At 39.6% G+C, this 18,542-nt stretch overlaps 1 protein-coding gene across 2 annotated transcripts in view; it reads left to right on the top strand.

The window, feature by feature from the left end:
* srp54 (signal recognition particle 54) overlaps positions 1-18,542 on the top strand; it is a 39,272-nt gene that overhangs the window by 8,260 nt on the left and 12,470 nt on the right. For both annotated transcript variants that reach the window (XM_048538172.2, XM_059649197.1), the window contains 7 exons: positions 3,285-3,342; positions 6,448-6,598; positions 6,691-6,839; positions 14,633-14,733; positions 14,814-14,900; positions 14,988-15,061; positions 15,383-15,491. In XM_048538172.2, the coding sequence (XP_048394129.1) occupies positions 3,285-3,342; positions 6,448-6,598; positions 6,691-6,839; positions 14,633-14,733; positions 14,814-14,900; positions 14,988-15,061; positions 15,383-15,491 (729 nt within the window). The remainder of the gene's footprint in view (positions 1-3,284; positions 3,343-6,447; positions 6,599-6,690; positions 6,840-14,632; positions 14,734-14,813; positions 14,901-14,987; positions 15,062-15,382; positions 15,492-18,542) is intronic.

The raw sequence follows: 18,542 nt of genomic DNA, 5'->3' as shown, positions 1-18,542 counted from the left end.
CATGGCACTTGTATTGAATGCCTTTTGACAATCCCAAAACATTGCAGATGCTGTTTCTTCAATCCCATTCTATCAATCCTGTCCATCAAACTTGATTTTCCATTTTACAAAATCCTGTTGATTTTGTATTATGGTCTCTAAATATCTTGCTACTACCTTTATTTTAAATAATGGATTCAACATTTTCTCAATGCCAGATCTTGGGCTAACTGGGTTACAGTTACCTGCATTTGTCTGTCTTTTTGAAGATGGTACATAACTTGTGTTTTTTTTTTCTAATCTGGGATTTTACCCAAATGTCGTTGCTTCAGTGTGCAATGACAATTGTGCTTGGTGTCTGAAAGTGCTAGTTTATTTGTAGTCCATTAGACAAGGGCTCTAACATCTGGTTGAACCTAAGAAATCTGGTTCAATTTTTATTTTTTGAAGAAATGACCAAGTTACTGAGTGTAGTGCTGTTGGTTTACCTTGGGAATTTCAGCGAAGTCTTGGACAAAGTCCTAAGTGAGAAACTGATTAAAGAAGTTAAAAGCATTATAGGATCCAGGGACATTCGGCAAATTGGATCTAAAATTGCCTTCGTAGCCAATTGACAGGAGATAGAGGGTGGTGGTGTCTGAGGGCCTATGCTCAGTGGCATTCTACATGGATCAGTGCTGGGTCTCTCTTTATTGTTTTATGATATATGTAAACGGTATAGATGAGAGTGGGGTGGGGGTAGGAATGATGTTTGCAAATGACATGAAGATTGGCCCAGTGATGGCAGCGAAGAAGGTGGTCTTGGGATACATGAGAATGCAGTTAGATTTGTGAGATGAGCAGATTTTGTCTTCTGCAGTGAAGACAGGTACAAAATACTTGATCAAAGTCCCCTTCTTTGTTAATTCCCTCCTCATGCTGTAAAGGACCAAACGTTACTCTGGCTTCTCTCTTCCAACATAGACTGAGCTTTTACTGTTGTTTTTGTTTCTTGCCAGTTTTCTATCATACGCCAATTTAAGTGAAATTTAATCCTGATAGGTGTGAGATGATGCACTTTTTCAAAAGTAACAGAATGAGGGAATACTTGGTAAATGGCAGGACATCAGGACATCAGGATGTCAGGAAGCTCAGAGGATCAGTTCGATCTTGGGGTGTTTGTCCACAAATCCCTGAAGGTGGCAGTACAGGTTAACACCATTAAGGAATATGGGATATTAGCCTTTATAAGTTGAAGCTGAGATAATAAGAGCAGGGAGGATATGTTGTAGCTGTATGGAACTTTGGTTAGCCTGCAGCTGGAATACTGTGTCCTGTTCCGGTCACCACACTATAGGAACAATGTGATTGTATTGGAGCTATGAATAGAGCCTCCAAGCTGGAGTTGCTTCCATTGGAGCAGAGAAGGTTGGGGCAGACCGTTAAAAGTGTATAAGATTGGGGAACATAGACAAGGTAGATGGAAAGCAACTTTTCCTCTTGTTTGAAGGGTTAATAACAAGGGCACATCTTTTTAAGATTAAAGACAGGAGGTTTCGAGGGGATTTCACCCAGAGGTGCCAGGGTCTGTAATTATGGGGGTGTAATTGACATAGGTAACCTCAAATTTCTTTTAGAAAAGTATGTGGATGACCATTTGAAATGTCATAACTTTCAAGGCCATGGACCTATTGCCGGAAGATGGGACTCGTGTCGATTTAATGGAGCTCTCTGTTGTAGAATCATATGGTACAAAGTCAGCATTTAAGGCTACTTTTTTTTTTATCGTGGTATTTCTTTATGCTCCTGATTGTTTCAAACTCTGATCTTCCTTGGCCCTGTTGATTTTCTACAGTATATGGAATGCTTTTTTCAGTCTTCTACTTTTGAAGATGGGCATAAAATACTTGGTCAAAGTACCTTTCTTAATTAATGCCCTAGTTTTATGATCTAGTGGACCAGTGCTTGCTTCAATTCCTCTTTTCCAACATAGAAGGAGCTTTTACTGCTGTTTTTGTATTCCTTGTCAATTTTCTAACATACTGCAATTTCTCATTTTTTATATGTATCATTTACTGGTTTCTAAAACTTAACAATTTTTCATAGCCTACTAATTTTAGCAGCCGTGAATGCCTTTGTCAATTTGATGTCATCCTTATTTTCCTTATGATGAATGGTGCATCCTTTGTGTAGAATCATAGAGGCTGCAGCCGCAGAATCGATGAAGGTCAGAAGCTGAGGGATTTTTTTTTTAAATTACTTTCTTCAAACTGATTTACATTTGGTTGCAAACATTAAATTGGTGCAGTCCCTTGGTTCTATTAGTCATTGTACCTGGTGTTTGGTGGGAATAATCTGTCTTCATTCTCTTCCTGTTTTTGAGGACTTGATGGATGGAAATGCTTGCTCATTGTTTCCTGTGTTATGTATAGATTAATGTTTTTTTAATTAAAATTAAGCAGTAATATCTCAATGCATATTGAGTGTGTCTTGAGTACAGCTGACTTTGTTATTTTAATTAACTTCAGGTTTGAAGTATTTTGCCCATGGTTTTATGGTGCATTGTATTAGCTGAAGAAGCATGGATAAACTGAAATTCTTTGAATAGTTATTCCTGGATTCGGTCATCAGGGGGATAATAGCATTATAAGGCATCACTCCATCATTCAGTGATATTGTGGCTAAACTGATAATCTTTGACTCCCTTCGTGATATATTAATCTATTTAACTCAGTCTTGAACATAATTGATGACACAGCCTCGATAGACCTGTGGTAAATAACTCGAGGGATTCGCTATCCCCAAAGACAAAAAATTCTCCTCCTGTTCCTCAAATAGGCAACTCCTTTGTCTGAGTCAGGAACCTTTACAAAAATTGTAGTGAAATGTCTGTTCACTTTGTTTACCACATGGTATGATAATGATTTTAAAATGACACTAGTTTTGATTAGCTAACCGTGTAAATTTTGTAACCTAAGTGTGTTTTGGTTTCTAGATTAGATTAAGCGCTGTTCCATAACACTGGAGATAACTATCTTATAATGATGCATTCTCTTTGTTTGGGCAACAGTATTGTTGCTTTTAAAGGTTGGATTTTCAATTAAATTTGAAGTGTTACCTTTTGGTTAGACTTGTCAATAAAATGTTTAATTTTTGAAGACCTGCTTCTGACGACTTACACAAACACTTGCTTCAACTGAAATGATATGGAATCTGATTGTTGCTTGCACATGTCACTTTAATACCATAGACAAGGAAAATAAGAGTTGAGTTTTGAGGATAGCAGAACTTGGATCAAGACATGTTTCTCCGTTTCTACCCTGCAGGTGCATTTGACCAGCTGAAACAGAATGCAACTAAAGCAAGAATTCCATTTTATGGAAGGTAGAAAGATATTTTATCATGTTATTTGAAGATTAAGTGAACAAGTCTATGTATGATTGCTATTAGCTGTAACCTAGGGAATTTCCAAATGGCAATATTTGTTCGATTCTGATTTTGGAGTAAGTGGTAAAACATTATCAAAAATTCTGGGTGTATTGAATTCTGTGAAGTTGAGATTTATTTTTCTTCAATGGTATGTGGGTACCTCATACAAGTCCGGGGATATGAGAAACAATCAGCTTTTAATGCAGACCAAAGAGTGCAAGCAATTCATTGTTCCCAATGAAGGTCTCTTTGAGAAGCTGTACTTCAGTTTCCTTAAAAATATAGAAAACAGTGGCTGTTTGAACCTGCGATAACAAAGTGTGGAACTGGATGAACACAGCAGGCCAAGCAGCATCAGAGGAGCACAAAAGCTGACATTTCGGGCCTAGATCCTTCAATCGAAAACGGAGATTGGGAGACGATTCTGAAATTAATAGGGAGAGGCGGACCGAAGGTGGATAGAGGAGAAGATAGGTGGAGAGGAGAGTATAGGTAGGGAAGGGATAGGTCAGTCCGGAGAGGACGGACAGGTCGAGGGGGCAGGATGAGGTTGGTAGTTAGGAAATGGAGGGGATAGGTGAGAGGAAGAAAAGGTTAGGCAGGCTGGGACGAGCTGGGCTGGTTTTGGGATGCAGTGGGGGGAGGGGAGATTTTGAAGCTGGTGAAATCCACATTGATATCATTGGACTGCAGGGTTCCCAAGTGGAATATGAGTTGCTCTTCCTGCAAACTGAGTGGCATCATTATGGCACTGCAGAAGGCCCAGGATGGACATTCCATCTCAGGAATGGGAGGGTGAGTTGAAATGGTTCGCAACAGGAGGTGCAGTTGTTCATTGCGAACCAAGCGTAGGTGTTCTGCAAAGCCGTCCCCAAGCCTCCGCTTGGTTTCCCCAATGTAGACGATGCTGCAACGGGTACAGTGGATGCAGTATACCACATTGGCAGATGTGCAAAGTCATCTTGGGGTCTGGGATGGAGGTGGTGTAGGGGCAGGTGTAGCACTTCCTGCGTTGCAGAGGAAAATGCCGGGTGTGGAGGGTTTGGAGGGGAGGGTGGAGCGGAGAAGGGAGTCGCAGAGAGAGTGGTCTCTCTGGAAGGCAGACAAGGGTGGGGTTGGAAAAATATCTTTAGTGATGGGGTCGGATTGTAGATGGCGGAGGTGTCCGATGATGATGTGTTGTATCCGGAGGTTGGTGGGGTGGTATGTGAGGACTAGGGGAATTTTCTTTGGCGGTTATTGCGCGGGTGGGGTGAGAGGGATGAGGTGCGGGAAATGCAGGAGACACGGTCGAGGCGTTCTCGACCACTGGAGGAATTGGAAATAGGGGATGGAATTTTTGCAGGAAGGTGGGTGGGAGGAGGTGTATTCCATGTAGCTGTGGGAGTCGGGCTTGAAACAGACATTGGTGCACTCCCTGGACTGACCTATTCCCTCCCTACCTCCCCAAACATATTGTCTTCTCCACCTATCTTCTCCTCTATCCATCTTCGGTCCGCCTCTCCCTATTTATTTCAGAATCCTCTCCCAATCCCCGTTTTCTGATGAAGGATCTAGGCCCGAAACATAAGCTTTTGTGCTCTTAAGATGCTGCTTGGCCTGCTGTGTTCATCCAGCTCCACATTTTGTTATCTTGGATTCTCCAGCATCTGCAGTTCCCATTATTTCTTTGAACCTGCTCTTGCCATTCTTTGATTGTGCCTGTTCATCCAGCACAGCACTCTGTGTATTGGCATTCCCTTATATCTTTGATCCCTTTAGCCCAAGTGCCATATTCACCTCCTTGAAATGGTACAGTGTTTTAGCTTCCACTGCTTTTGGTGGCAGTGAATTCCGCAGAGTCACCACTGAGTGAAGAAATTTCTTTTCTTTTCATCCTAGTCTTAAACGTTTTACCCTGTATATCCTTTAAACTGTGACCCCTAGTTGTGGGCACCCACTTCATCAGGAACATGTTTCCTGCATCTGCTGTTAGAATTAAGTTTTTATAGTTATCCCTCACTTTTAGGAACTCGAGTGAACATAATTCTAGCCAATTCAACCTTTCTTCATGTTCAGTGTTAACTTCAAGGAGTCAGTTTAGTACCTTTGCTGCACTCTCTGTACAGCAGGATCATCCTACCTCAGTAAGGAAACCAAACCTGTTCACATTATTCCAGATGTGGTCTCGCTAAGGCCCTGTATAAGGACAGTGAGACATCCCTGTACTTCAATCCTTTTATTCCGAAGGCCAACACACTATTTGCTCTTTTGACCATTACCCTCACATACATGCTTATATCTCTGTGACTGGTGTATGAGGACATCCAGGTGTCTCAATTTATAGTCATTCACTCAACTCATTCCAGTAAAAATTGTCCTGACAGAAACGCACTATAGCCAAACAAATGGCTTGTAGAACGAGGTAAACTAACCCCATTTCTGGGTTGAAATAAAAACAGAATGTTGGTAATACTGAGTAGGTCAAGCAATGTCTATGGTGACCGAAGAGAGTTTGTGTTTCAATTTATTACCTTTTTTCAGAATGCATCCTGAAATTTGAGCTTGTTGGTGTATTTTGTAAAGTCTCTCAGTTACTGTACTTGGGTTATAACCATAATAAAACATAACATCTAGCTCATATTAATTTCAAACATTTTGCTTAATCACTCCGTCCTGAAAAATAAAATTCTTATTTTCAATAGCTTAAAATTCGGTTCTATTTTCTGGAACTTGAAGAGAAAGTTGCAAACTTGGTATAATGGAGTTCATGTGTATTTCTTAGCAATTGGTGTTAAACGTCCTAAGTACGTTTCTGGCTTTTGCAATCCAAGAATATATTCGGCAGATCTCATTTTCTGTGAACATGCTGAGGCAGCTGCAGTGATGATACTCTTATGGATATGCAGTTTTCCAGGGTGAATAGGATTTATGCTTGCAGGGAATGGTCTAGAATTGTGCTGATTGCAGCTTGCTTGTATTTGTTTGGAGAAAAAAAGATTGATGCAGATTACATGGCAAGGGAGAGGGAATATTATAGTGCAAATCAGAAATGAACCAAGGTTTCTTTTCTTCACTCAGTTATACAGAAATGGATCCAGTGGTCATAGCTGCAGAAGGTGTGGAGAAGTTTAAAAAAGAAAACTTTGAGATTATAATTGTTGATACCAGCGGTCGACACAAACAAGAAGACTCTTTATTTGAAGAAATGTTACAAGTTTCAAATGCCATAGTAAGTTTAAAATTTGGTCATGAATGCATACTCAAGGTCTTCTGAAGTTGTGACTTTACAAAATAGTTAACTAACTTTGAAATCTATTTTAGCAACCAGACAACATTGTTTATGTAATGGATGCCTCAATTGGTCAAGCCTGTGAAGCACAAGCAAAAGCTTTCAAAGATAAAGTGGATGTTGCATCAGTAATTGTAACTAAACTTGATGGTCATGCCAAAGGAGGAGGTGCGCTCAGTGCGTAAGTAGTCCAGTTTTCTTTCAACTGAAAAAGCTGTTCTGAATTTTGAACAAGACAATTTCATAAATGGCTCTGTCATGAAGATACAGAAATCCTTTTCAAAATTGAAATAATTGGGTGCTATGTTTGTATAAATTAAATTGAGTTTCCAGTGGATTTTTTTAGAACTCAAACTAAGTACACTTGGTATTTTAATTATGAAGTTTGACAGGCATGGAGGCTGTGTTTGATAAAGGCGGGACATCACTTTATAAAGTGAATGGAGTTTGCGCATCGTTGTCTTGTATGGTTTTCATGTTTTAGCTATTGTACTCCCTCATGCCTTGTTTTCTTTAAGTTGGCTGAAACTGAACTTTTTTGTCTCGTTCTTTTACTTGCATTTAACTGTCATGAGCTGACTCTTGCTTATGCATAGTTCTCCAGGTCTTTGGTTTGTTTGATACAAGCCTTACCTTTTCACTTTTAAACATAATTGAGGAATGTAATTGTTCATACTTTAATTTTAAATCAGTTATTATGCTGTTTTTGTCTCATCTCCTGAAATGGACAAAAATGTCAAAAGTAAGGAAGCGTGGATAATTTATTTTGACAAAAAACTAAAGTGGCCAAAATGATTGTTTTGGAAGTCAGTCATATCAGTCCAAGGACATTACACCATTTCTTTACGTTGGTTGGACTGAAGGCACTAATCTTCAGCTCTTCATTAGCATCTTTTCGTCCATTAGTAGGTCAGAATTGGAATATTTGCTCACGATTTCTCATTGCTCAGCATAATCTGCAGCCAATCGGATCATGACGGCACCCATCTCTATACGGGGCAAGATTTCTACAAATGTAGAGCTGATAACTGGCAAATACACTCACTGCACAAATGGCAGGCAATGATTTTTTGAAACAAGACTGAGTCAAACTATCTGGCATATGTTGCAGCTTAACCCTGTCTTGATCTACTTTGTGGGCTCCCTTGACACTCAACACCATATCAATCACTAAGTTCTCTACCATCAACATCGTAGATCTTACTGGAAACTTAACTTGACAAGTTATATACTGTCTCAACAACACACCTAAACAGGTTGACTAAGAGTGTCTACTGACATCGAGGCTACAAGTGCAAATGAATAACTTACATGATTTCCTCAAATCTTTCCTCACATGGTGTGTGGGGACAAGTTACGTGAGATAGAGTCCCCTCCATCACTCTGGATGAGTGTACCTCTTTTGGGCTTGATAGCATTCAGGACAAAGGAGACCATTTGTTTGGCACTCAGACAAAGCCTTAAACACCGACTCTGTCCCCATCACTAAAGCACCCTTTCAGGCTGGTGGTGCAGTAACAGGGTTGCAAGCAGGATCTTAACTGGGACCTGTTGCTGCTGCCTCCTTTCCTTTTTTGTTTACTTTTGTTTCTACTCTCTTTTTTTCTCTTTGCCACCCAGACAATAAAACGAATTGTGCATTTGTTCAATTGAATTCAGTGCACACCATATACAGAGTAATGTGTTTATGGAATATTGAGTTGGTGATTATTGTTTGTTTTTTTTCCCCCTCTTTCCCCTTGATTGTTCATGATTGAAATATTTTTTTAATTCTTCTATTGATTCAAGACAATATATGCCATTTCCTAATTCCTCATAATTTCTTACCCCAGTGTCACCTTTTAAGGGACCACTGTTCACTTTTTGTGACTTTTAGTTTACAAACATGCAGTCTCTATTGTCTGTCTTCTAAATTCCTTCTATGTTTACAGTCATTCTTCTAAAATCTTTATATTTTTAAGTCATTCACAACTAATTTCTAACGTGCGTTGTGCTTGGTGAAAGTCTTTGCAATATTGCATGTATTTGGAATCAACCTGTTCAGATGTGCTGTGATACAGCTATAAAACGTGGGTCTTGAACCCAGAGGTAGGGACACTGTCACTATCCCACAAGAGTTCTGTTGACAGCATTATACACATTTTCTTTCAATGTGATACCATTATTAACTTAGTTGACTTAGTTAGCTATGAATTGTGCTTTCTCATAGTCGTTACTTCTCATGTATTATGCCTTTTTAAACTATTTTTCCAGTCCACTTTAGCCAGCTGTATGTCCAGACTTTTGTAAAAGCCTCTGTTTAAAAAGGCTTGTTTCAAAACCAAGTTTCTCATCCTGAAGTTGAAAGTGAAATTTGTCATGCTACAATCATGACTCCCCATTGCAGGATGTTCTGAGATCAGCTGACACTATATGATAACATCTACATAGAAATCATCAGTATTGGAATTGTAGGTCAGACATGGAGTTGTTTCTCCATGTAATGTGCTCCTTGTTTCTGTATATTTTCTGAACCGTAAAGTGTCTTGCGTAGTCATGGTCAGAGACCAACTGAAGTGATTAATATGTTCGCAGTGTTTCAGTACACAACTCCTAACACTAGCAGGAAAATGTAACAGGCAGATCAAGATGAGGGATTGGAATAATTCTTGATTCTAATACTTCGTTCTCTATACTGATCAAGCATGTCTCCTCTTTAATGTGGTAGTGTGTGACTAGACATTCCCACAGTCTAAATAAAGATTTACTTGGTCAAGGACCACAAAATAGATTTCGACTCAGATCAAAACATGTGGAACCAGGATAAGTAACAGGCTGTCCAACTGGCTGCAAAACAATGGAGAGATGGACCAAGTTGCAAGTAGATAAAAAAATTAGAAATTTTAAACTTGAGAGCAATTTGGGCAAATTAACAATCAGATTTATGATTGGATCCAACCTCTGACAGCCTTGGTTAAATTCAAACTGTTCCAATGTATTATGTCGTACCTCCAGAGCAGATGGGACTTGAACCCAGCCCTCCTGACTCAGATATAGGGGCATTCTCATTAGACCACAAAAACCTTTCCTTGGGGTAGTGTCCTGGAACCATCCATCTTCAGCTGTTTCATCAATATTGTTTCCTCTCTAAGGTTAGAAGCGGGGACATTTGTTGCTGATTGACTGACTGATGACTCTTCAGCTTTTGTTTCCCCTCAGATTCTGAACAGACAATTTTGTGAAATTACAGAAAGCTAACATTCGAGTTCAGTGAGTAATAAACAAGGCACGTAGATTATTGGTCTTGATTTTAAAAAGGAATAGAATACAAAAATAAGGAGATATTTGGAAAATATACAAGGAACTATTTTTAGATCACATTTGGAATACTGGACAGTTTTGGGCCCCCTTTTATCTAAGAAAAGATACACACAGGACAGTCTAGAGAAGGTTCTTGAGTTTGATGCCAAGTATGGAGCGAGAATTTCATGAGGAGAGTTTTAGTAGCTCAGGCTTGTATTCAGAACTCAGAAGAATGAGAGGAGACCTGTTTGAAACCTGCAAGATGCTTTGGGTACTTGACAGAGGAGCTACCGAGTGGTGATTTCCCTTGTGGTTGAATGTATGACCAGAGGACACAATCTTGTGCATGTAATTACACCACAGTTTTGCAAATGTGAAGTGTATAGGATGGTTTTGGCAGTGTCTCTTTAAGTTTCCAGACAATGAAAGAATGGTGAGTTCCGTTTCGAATTCTGCCTGACAGTAATCTTGGTTGTTCAAAGGGTCCCCCGGTTCTTTCACTGGAAAGAAATGGACATTTTCACGCTTTCAGACTGTAGTAAGAACATCACCCTGACTGCTGGTGGACTATTAGTCTCTAGGTCTCTTGGGGAGGTATTGAGCATGTTATGTTTCCAATGTAAACTGATTTTTTGGGTCTAGAGGATTGCCACTTTGGCTTTCTACTTGGATGCAAGTCCCATGTGATTAATGTTGCCATGGGGATGAGCATCAGGAAAGGAAAATCAAAAGAAAGCTGTTGAGATATCAGATTGGAAATTTCTTCAGATATCTGTGCTCCTGCTTCAGACCAGTCAGTCTGCAAGATTCTAGTTTTGTGTTTTTTTGGGGAGGGGTGGGGGAGAGAGGAAACAGAGACAAAAGGCCTGCACCTTGAGCAGAGAAAATGCTGTCTTTATTATTTCTTGTGCAAAACTGATATGGTGCCCAATGATTAACTTGAAGAGACATAGTCTGTGAGGACTTCAGCACAATGTTTGTGTTAGAGGGAACATCCTCCAGGGTAACCTTTATCATAAAATCACCTGACCAGGAAAGAAAATGTAGTCAGGGCATTGAAAACCACAGAGCTTTTAGGCTGGCTTTGAAGACATTAAAAAATGTCCACTAAAAGAACAGAATAAGGTATAAACGTGGTATTGGATTTTCAGTCTTGTTAAAAATTAAATAGGAAAAACTTTTCTGTAGTTGAGTGTAGATTTAATGACTGAATGAATAGTGTTTAGACAATGTTGCTTTTAGTTTTACTGTCAGTTGGAATTTGAAGTCTTGTGTATTCGTTTTGCCAGTTATTGATCACTACAAACTAACAACAAAGAACAACATCAGTTCTTGAAGGTGCCTCACAACCACTTCACAGGGATGATTAGAATGGTGACCATGCCAGTGATCCCCACATCTCAAGAAAAAATCCTAATAGGAAAGGAAAATTATACTCCAGCATAATGGATGCCAGGTTATATTAGACCTAATTTCATAAAGACAATGAGTTGGCTGGGGCAAAAGAGGAATTAACACAGATCAAGAATGAAATTTAAATGAAGGTACTAAATGCTGTGCATAAAGAAGTTAGAAACAAACTAAACTTGAAAAGAGCATATGGGGCAGTTGGTATGATTCCTTTTCAAAAAGAAATCACTGAGGGAAGCACACGGTCTCATACTCTGGATGAAAAAGGGTAGAATCCGGAAAATATTTTGCAAAATTGCCAGCAATAAAACTTTTAACAGGAGTCCTGACAAAAGAGTATGTGGTATAATTGAAAGTTACTGGTGTTTAACAAGTAATTTGAATTGAATAATAATACTAGCAAGGAATTAGGTTGTGAGCAGATTGAGTTATTATGGAAGAATGGAGACTTAAATGAAAAGAAAATTAGCTACATGAAGTCCAAGTGGAAGGGGCAGCAACTTCTGCCTGATTGCGTGCTCTTGTTCATGAGGGAAATGATAGCAAGGTGAAGGGAAGAAATGGCAAAGCATTTGAAGGTATTGAGAATAGCTATGTTTCATTAGATTAAAGGGTGCTGCATGTTATGACCATTTTCAGGTCGTGGGGGATCTGTATAGCCACAATCCAGTTGGGGTAAAGCTTTTGAGTCTTAAAGATAAAATTAGATACTTAAACGAAGGGAATTTAGTTAGAAACAATTTATACAGATTTCAGGAAATAAGGTTATAATTGGCAAGCCTGATGAGAGTTGAATTAAGAGATGGTGAACATAGCTGAGGAAATATAGCAACTGTGGAACATGAAGGAGTTGGAGAGCTTTCGACAAATTACTGCATTAAAAATGTTAGGGTGTACGGAATTAGGTTTCCGGTATGGAGCAAGCTTCTCATTGGGTGGAAAATGCCAGGACATTGTTTTTGATGTGACTGGGGAGGCATATTAATATTAGAAGGTAACATAAATAGGAGCAGGAGTAGGCTGTTTAGTTCCTTGAACCAGCAACACCATTCAACAAGGTCATGGCTGATCTGATCCAGGTCTCAACTCTTTTATTGATGCCAGCTTATCAGAGCCCTCAACTGCCTAATAATTCAACAATACATCTTTTTAAATACTTCCAAAGATCTAGTCTCCTCAACCATCCAGGGTAGAAAACTTCAGACTTACATGAGTTCTCATTCATGAGATTCACAAGTAGAAGCATCTTCTCAATGTAATCTTGGATGTTTCAGTAAGTTGACCCTCATTCTTCAAAACTAACGAACAAAGGACTAAACTGATAAGCTGTCTTCATAACCCAGCTCCTTCATAATTGGTTCAACTGCCTACAGTACCAGAATGTCCATTGTCAAATACAAGGACCAAAACTGTACACTGTCCTCCAGGTGGAGCCTCACCGACATCCCATACGGTTGTGACCCGCATACTATATTTTTAAACTTTGATGCCCTAACAATGAAGATAAAAGTTCCATTTGACATCTTAATTAGCTGTTACATCTACATGCTAATCTTTTTGAGTTTCATGCACTGTGCCAAATCCCTCTGTGCTATACTTTGTTGGAGTCTGTTTATTTAAATGGTCATCTACCTTTTGATTGTTCTCAACAAAGTACATGACCTGCCACTTTTCTATATTAAACTCTGTTTGCTGAGTTCTTGTGCACTCAGCCAAATAATCTATATCCCTTAAATTCCTTATGCGTTTCCATTTGATTTGTACCATCAGCAAATTTTGAAGGCTGTTATACCCACCTTCCAAACTATTAATATGGATCGTAAATAATTGAAGCCCTTGACTGATTTGTTGTGATGCTCCACTAGTGACATCTTTGAAAGCTAAAACAGACCCATTAAACCTAATTCTTTTTCCTGTGTTAACTAATGCTCAATCCGTGCCAATATGTTAACATCAGTACTGTTGAACTCCTGTTTTGCACAGAACCTTTGCAGTACATTTATTGAATGCCTTCTAGAAATCCAAATAGACTGCGTCTTCTAGTTCCCCCTTATCAACCGTTCTTGTTACGTCCTCAAAGAATTCTAACATTTTGTCAATCGTGACTTCCATTTCACAAACAATGTTAACTCTCTTTGATAGCATTAAGCTTTTCAAAATGTGCTTTTTTTCATAATAATGGACCAGCACTTTCATAATGACAACGGTTAGTTTACCTGGCTTAGTTTCTTTGACTCCTTCCTCTTTTGAGCACTGTATAACAAAAATAGTTTTTCACATCACTGGCATACACTCAGAATTTAGTGACTTTTAAAATATTTCGACCAGTGCCTTCACTATCTCTTTAATTACCAGAGAAGGTTACATTGTTTACAACACAGGTGCAGTATCATGGGTCAACAGCAAGTGCAGTCTTTAAGAAAAGCAAAATGGAACAAAAGTGGATGTTTGAACCAAGATATGTACATGCAGTCAAACTTACTTTAAAATCCCAGGAAAATGTCTGGTTTATGAAACCCTAGTTTTGCAGTGCCCATTTTGTGATAGCTTCTCTAAATGGACAAATCTTTGTTTATAAATGATAAACCACATATGCAAGTTTCCCACTTTGTGACTGCATGTTCTAGGTACCTAAAGTGGCTTTCATACATCATTCAAATGCTTTTAAAATTTGAATCTGGTTTTATTTGTCTCATCCAACTGAAAACCATGCCCAAATTTAAGATTTAACTAAACCATTAATGCAAAACAACAATGTTTCACACTAAGATTAATAGTGTTGTGTATTTTTATGTTTGGAGATGTTTTATTATTTGAAGGCCTTTGCTTGACCCAATGCTTGTATTTGGTTATTTTGTCTCAACATAACTATGGCTAAATGAACTGAATTACAAACGTGCTAAATCAGCATGTGCAATCTATCTAATTGCAGTTGGATTATTGACTCTGTTCAAATGTTGGAACATAATTCCTGGCTTTTAGTAATGCTATTCTTCAAGAAAGAAGAAAAACTGGAGGTCCAATGTCTGAAGATTATCAAGATTTTGCTATTAAAGCAGCTATGAGTCAGAAAACTACTGATCACACCAGTAGCTATTGCTTCATAAACTGCAGCAAATTTAAAAAAATGTCTTTTTCCAATTATAGTTGAGATTTGGGCAAAAGTATTAGTTAAATTTTAAGGTAAATGGAAATCTTGCTTCATGTTTTGTTGAACTGAAAGCTGCCTGATGCCTGCAAGAAAGGGAGTGCAAAGTGCTAAAGTTTCATATTTTGTTACAGAGTGGCTGCCACCAAAAGCCCAATAATCTTTATTGGTACTGGAGAGCACATAGATGATTTTGAACCGTTCAAAACACAGCCCTTCATTAGCAAACTACTTGGTATGTTATCCAATAATTTGTATTGTACATGTTTGTGAATAATGTGGCATGCACTAAAACTTCAGTTTTCTATATTTCAGGTATGGGTGATATTGAAGGATTAATAGACAAGGTAAATGAGCTGAAATTGGATGACAATGAAGAATTAATAGACAAGCTTAAACATGGTGAGTATTAATTTATGATGGGGGGGGTGTTTTTAAAGAGGAGAATTTAAAACCGATATTATTGATAAATTGCTATTTATTTCATAGGTCAGTTCACACTCAGAGATATGTATGAACAGTTTCAAAACATTATGAAGATGGGGCCTTTCAGTCAAATAATGGTACGTTTAAAATATTTTCTACACTGCAAATAGGTAAACTGAAATTTGGTGTGACTTGTTGAACAAGCATTCTTGTTAACATCTTATGATGTGCTATATAAAACTCACACGAAGGCATTTCCCAAAAAAAGTAATAACTTTTCTTGTACTGAAAATGGCTTTGTGTTGTGTGACTGCTTACATCTCTTTAGGACTTGAATCATTTTGGTTCTGTCGCAAATTTCAGTGTTCCCTGATAATTTCTGAAACAGCCAAATACATTTTTCTTTCTGCAATGAATTTGTTTCCATTGCTTAACAACACTCATGCTTTTGTTTTAAGGGAATGATTCCTGGCTTTGGAACTGATTTCATGAGCAAAGGTAATGAACAAGAGTCTATGGCAAGGCTAAAGAAACTGATGACCATAATGGACAGTATGAATGACCAAGGTATTTTGATGTGACCTCTAATTTAAATGTTTGCCCTGCACTTTTGGATCAAAATGTTCACTTGATGGTTGCTGCAAATAGTTAGAAAAAACAGAATCTAACTTCATTTTTTTTTTTTGAATGCTGTTTTTCTGCTTTACTTATCCATGAAGTTTTAAACTAATGTCCCTTATTTCTAATTTCCTTCTTTTCACTTACTGCTTATACAAAGGAATGAGATGACTACTGTGTGCCCATGGTTCATATCCTTTTTCTTCCTCAGTCTCGCCCTTATGGTTGACAATACCGTCCTTTTCTTCTCCATCGTTTGACTTCAAAGAACTGCCTTTGCTTGGTTCTGTTATGTTATTTTTTGTAAGCCTGTGGCATTCATATTCTGAAACTATTGCTTTCAAAGATTGGTTCCTCTTGCTTACGTAGATACTGTCTCATGGTGATCTTTCACCTTCAGGTTACCTACCCAGCTTCAACTCTGGATTTCTTGTTGGATCCTTGCAGTTTCCTTGTGTTGCCACTGTTGGCACTCTGCTCAGTACTGAGCTGAAATCTCGATTTGAAGTTTTGATGGTTTTAAGTGGCTCAACTGAAATAGTGGGAGCTATCTAGGAAGGAATGTGGTACAAATAAGGGTTGAGAATATATAGTATACACTAAGTAACCAGGGACGATCTAAATCTAAAAGACAGCTTGTATAGGAGTATAAAGGAGAGGACATCAAGAGAATATCAAAGAATATGGATAATCTTGTAACAGCTGTAAAATGTTATGCAAGAAAAGGATTGGGAATGATAGGACAACAGAATATGACTCCATCATGTCAAATGCAGATAGTACTGTAATTGGGGGTTTAAACTAAATGGCAGATTTCCTAAATAAAAAACACAAAATGCTGGCACAATCTTTTCAGCAGGTATGAAATTGGGATGATGAAGGGGCAAGAGAAATTTAAAGCCCAGTGATGAGGTAGAAACTAGGAATGATTCACTAAAGGCTTATTACCATCCCCTGCTCTTCTCCAAAAATGACAATTCGCGGCTGTGATCTAAAACTTTTGAATTCTGTGTCATTTGTGAAAAACTGAAATTGCCAATTGAAGTATTTGCTGTTGTTCCTCGGCCTTGATTGGAATAGTTCAGGAGGGCGAGGACTAACGTTTGTATCGGATAGAGAATTAAAACGGCAAATAACAGAAGTTGGTGAGCATACTCTTGGCCTGGAGGAAGTGATTTATAAAGTCGTCACCTAAAGAACGTTTGCTGTTCAGAGTGTAATGGAGACTCTGTCAGCATGACAGCCTCCACCTGCTGTAGGGAAAGAAGAATCTCCTGTGCATTTGTAGCCAGGGGATTTAAGTGAGACAAGTGGTGGAACAGTAGATCAGATTGTCAGTGGGAATAGTCTGTCTGTAATGTTGAGATAAACGATGCTCTTTTGTGAGGATCACACTAGATATGGCAGAAATGTTAGGGGTTGGTTTGCTGAAAGTGAAATTGGAACACAAGGACAGTGAAGGTTTGTTGCGGGTTCTGGAATTGGAGAAAGAGGTCAGATCCATGTGGGGAAAACTGTTGGACTTGGTTAAACATTCTGAAAACCACAGTCGAGTGGAATATTTCTTTTGAGGAAAAGGGAAGTCCAAATGTGAACACTGGTGTGGAAGTTGGAATCATTTGGATGAAAGTGATAAAGGGGACCCGGAGAGGCTGGCACGGTGGCTGAGTAGTTAGCACTGCTGCCTCAGCGCCAGGGACCCGGGTTCGATTCCACCCTCTGGCGACTGTCTGTGCAGAGCTTGCACGTTCTCTCCACATGTGCATGAGTTTCCTCCAGGTGCTCCGGTTTCCTCCCACAGTCCAAAAGATGTGCAGGTTAGGTGGATTGGACGTGCTAAATTGCCCATAGTGTTCAGGGATTTGTAGATTAGGAGATGGGACTGGGTCGGATGCTCTAAGGGTTGATATGAACTTGTTGGGCCAAAGGGCCTGTTTCCACGCTGTAGAGATTATGGGAAAGATTCTAGGAGAGAGTAGAATGGAACACTTGCAGAAAGCAGAATAAGAGGGAATATGGGATAACAGTGTGGACCTGGAGGAGCACAGCAGGCCAGGCACCATCAGCGGATCAGAAAAGTTGACGGTTCAGGTTGGGACCCCTCTTCAGAAATGTGGAGCGGGAAGGGAGCTCAGAAACAAAAAGAGAGGAGGGGTGGGGCTGGGGAAGGTCGATGGGATGGTGATAGGTGAGTGCAAGCAGGCAGAGTTGGGGATTAGTCAGTACGGTGGGAGGAGTGGACAGGTGGGAGAGAGGATGGACAAGTTGTTAGGTCATGGAAGCAGGGTTGACAGGGAGGGTTGGTCATTGGATGAGCTGGGCGTGGAGAGGTCTTGAAGCTAGTAAAGTCCACCTTGAGACCATTGAGTTGTAGGCTCCCAAGGCGGAATATGAGTTGCTGCTCCTCCAGTTTTCATGTAATGTTATTGTGACACTGGAGGAGGCCCAGGATGGACATGTCTCCCAGGGAGTGCGAGGGGCGAGTTGAAATGGTTCGCAACTGGAAGATGTTGTAATTTGTTGCAAACCAAGCACAGGTGCTTTACAAAGTGATCTGCGAGCCTCTGCTTGGTCTCACCACTGTAGAGGAGGCCACATCAGGAGCAGCAGTTGCAGTAAGATCAATTTGGCAGATGTGCAGGTAAACCTCTGTCTGATGTGAAAAGCTTTTTTGCTTCCTTAGATGGAGGTGAGGTGGGAGGTGTAGCACTTCCTGCAGTTGCAGGGAAAGGTGGTGGGGCTGGTGGGGAGTGTGGAAGAGACTAGGGAGTCGCAGAGAGAGCAGTCTCGATGGAAGACAGACAGGGTGGAGAGGAAAATATACCCTACTCCCAATTCCTCCGCCTCTGCTTCGGCCGTGTCCGCTCCCAAGATGGGGATTTCCACTCCTGCATGTCCCACATGTCCTCTTATTTCAAAGACCACAGCTTCTCCCCTTCAGTGGTCGAAAATGCTCTTGACCACATGTCTTGCACTTCCCGCACCTCTGCCCTCTCATCC

The sequence above is a fragment of the Stegostoma tigrinum genome, chromosome 10 (assembly GCF_030684315.1).
Source record: "Stegostoma tigrinum isolate sSteTig4 chromosome 10, sSteTig4.hap1, whole genome shotgun sequence".
Lineage (NCBI taxonomy): Eukaryota > Metazoa > Chordata > Chondrichthyes > Orectolobiformes > Stegostomatidae > Stegostoma > Stegostoma tigrinum.
Note: the sequence above shows the minus strand (reverse complement) of the source record. Positions and strands in the feature narration are given on the sequence as shown.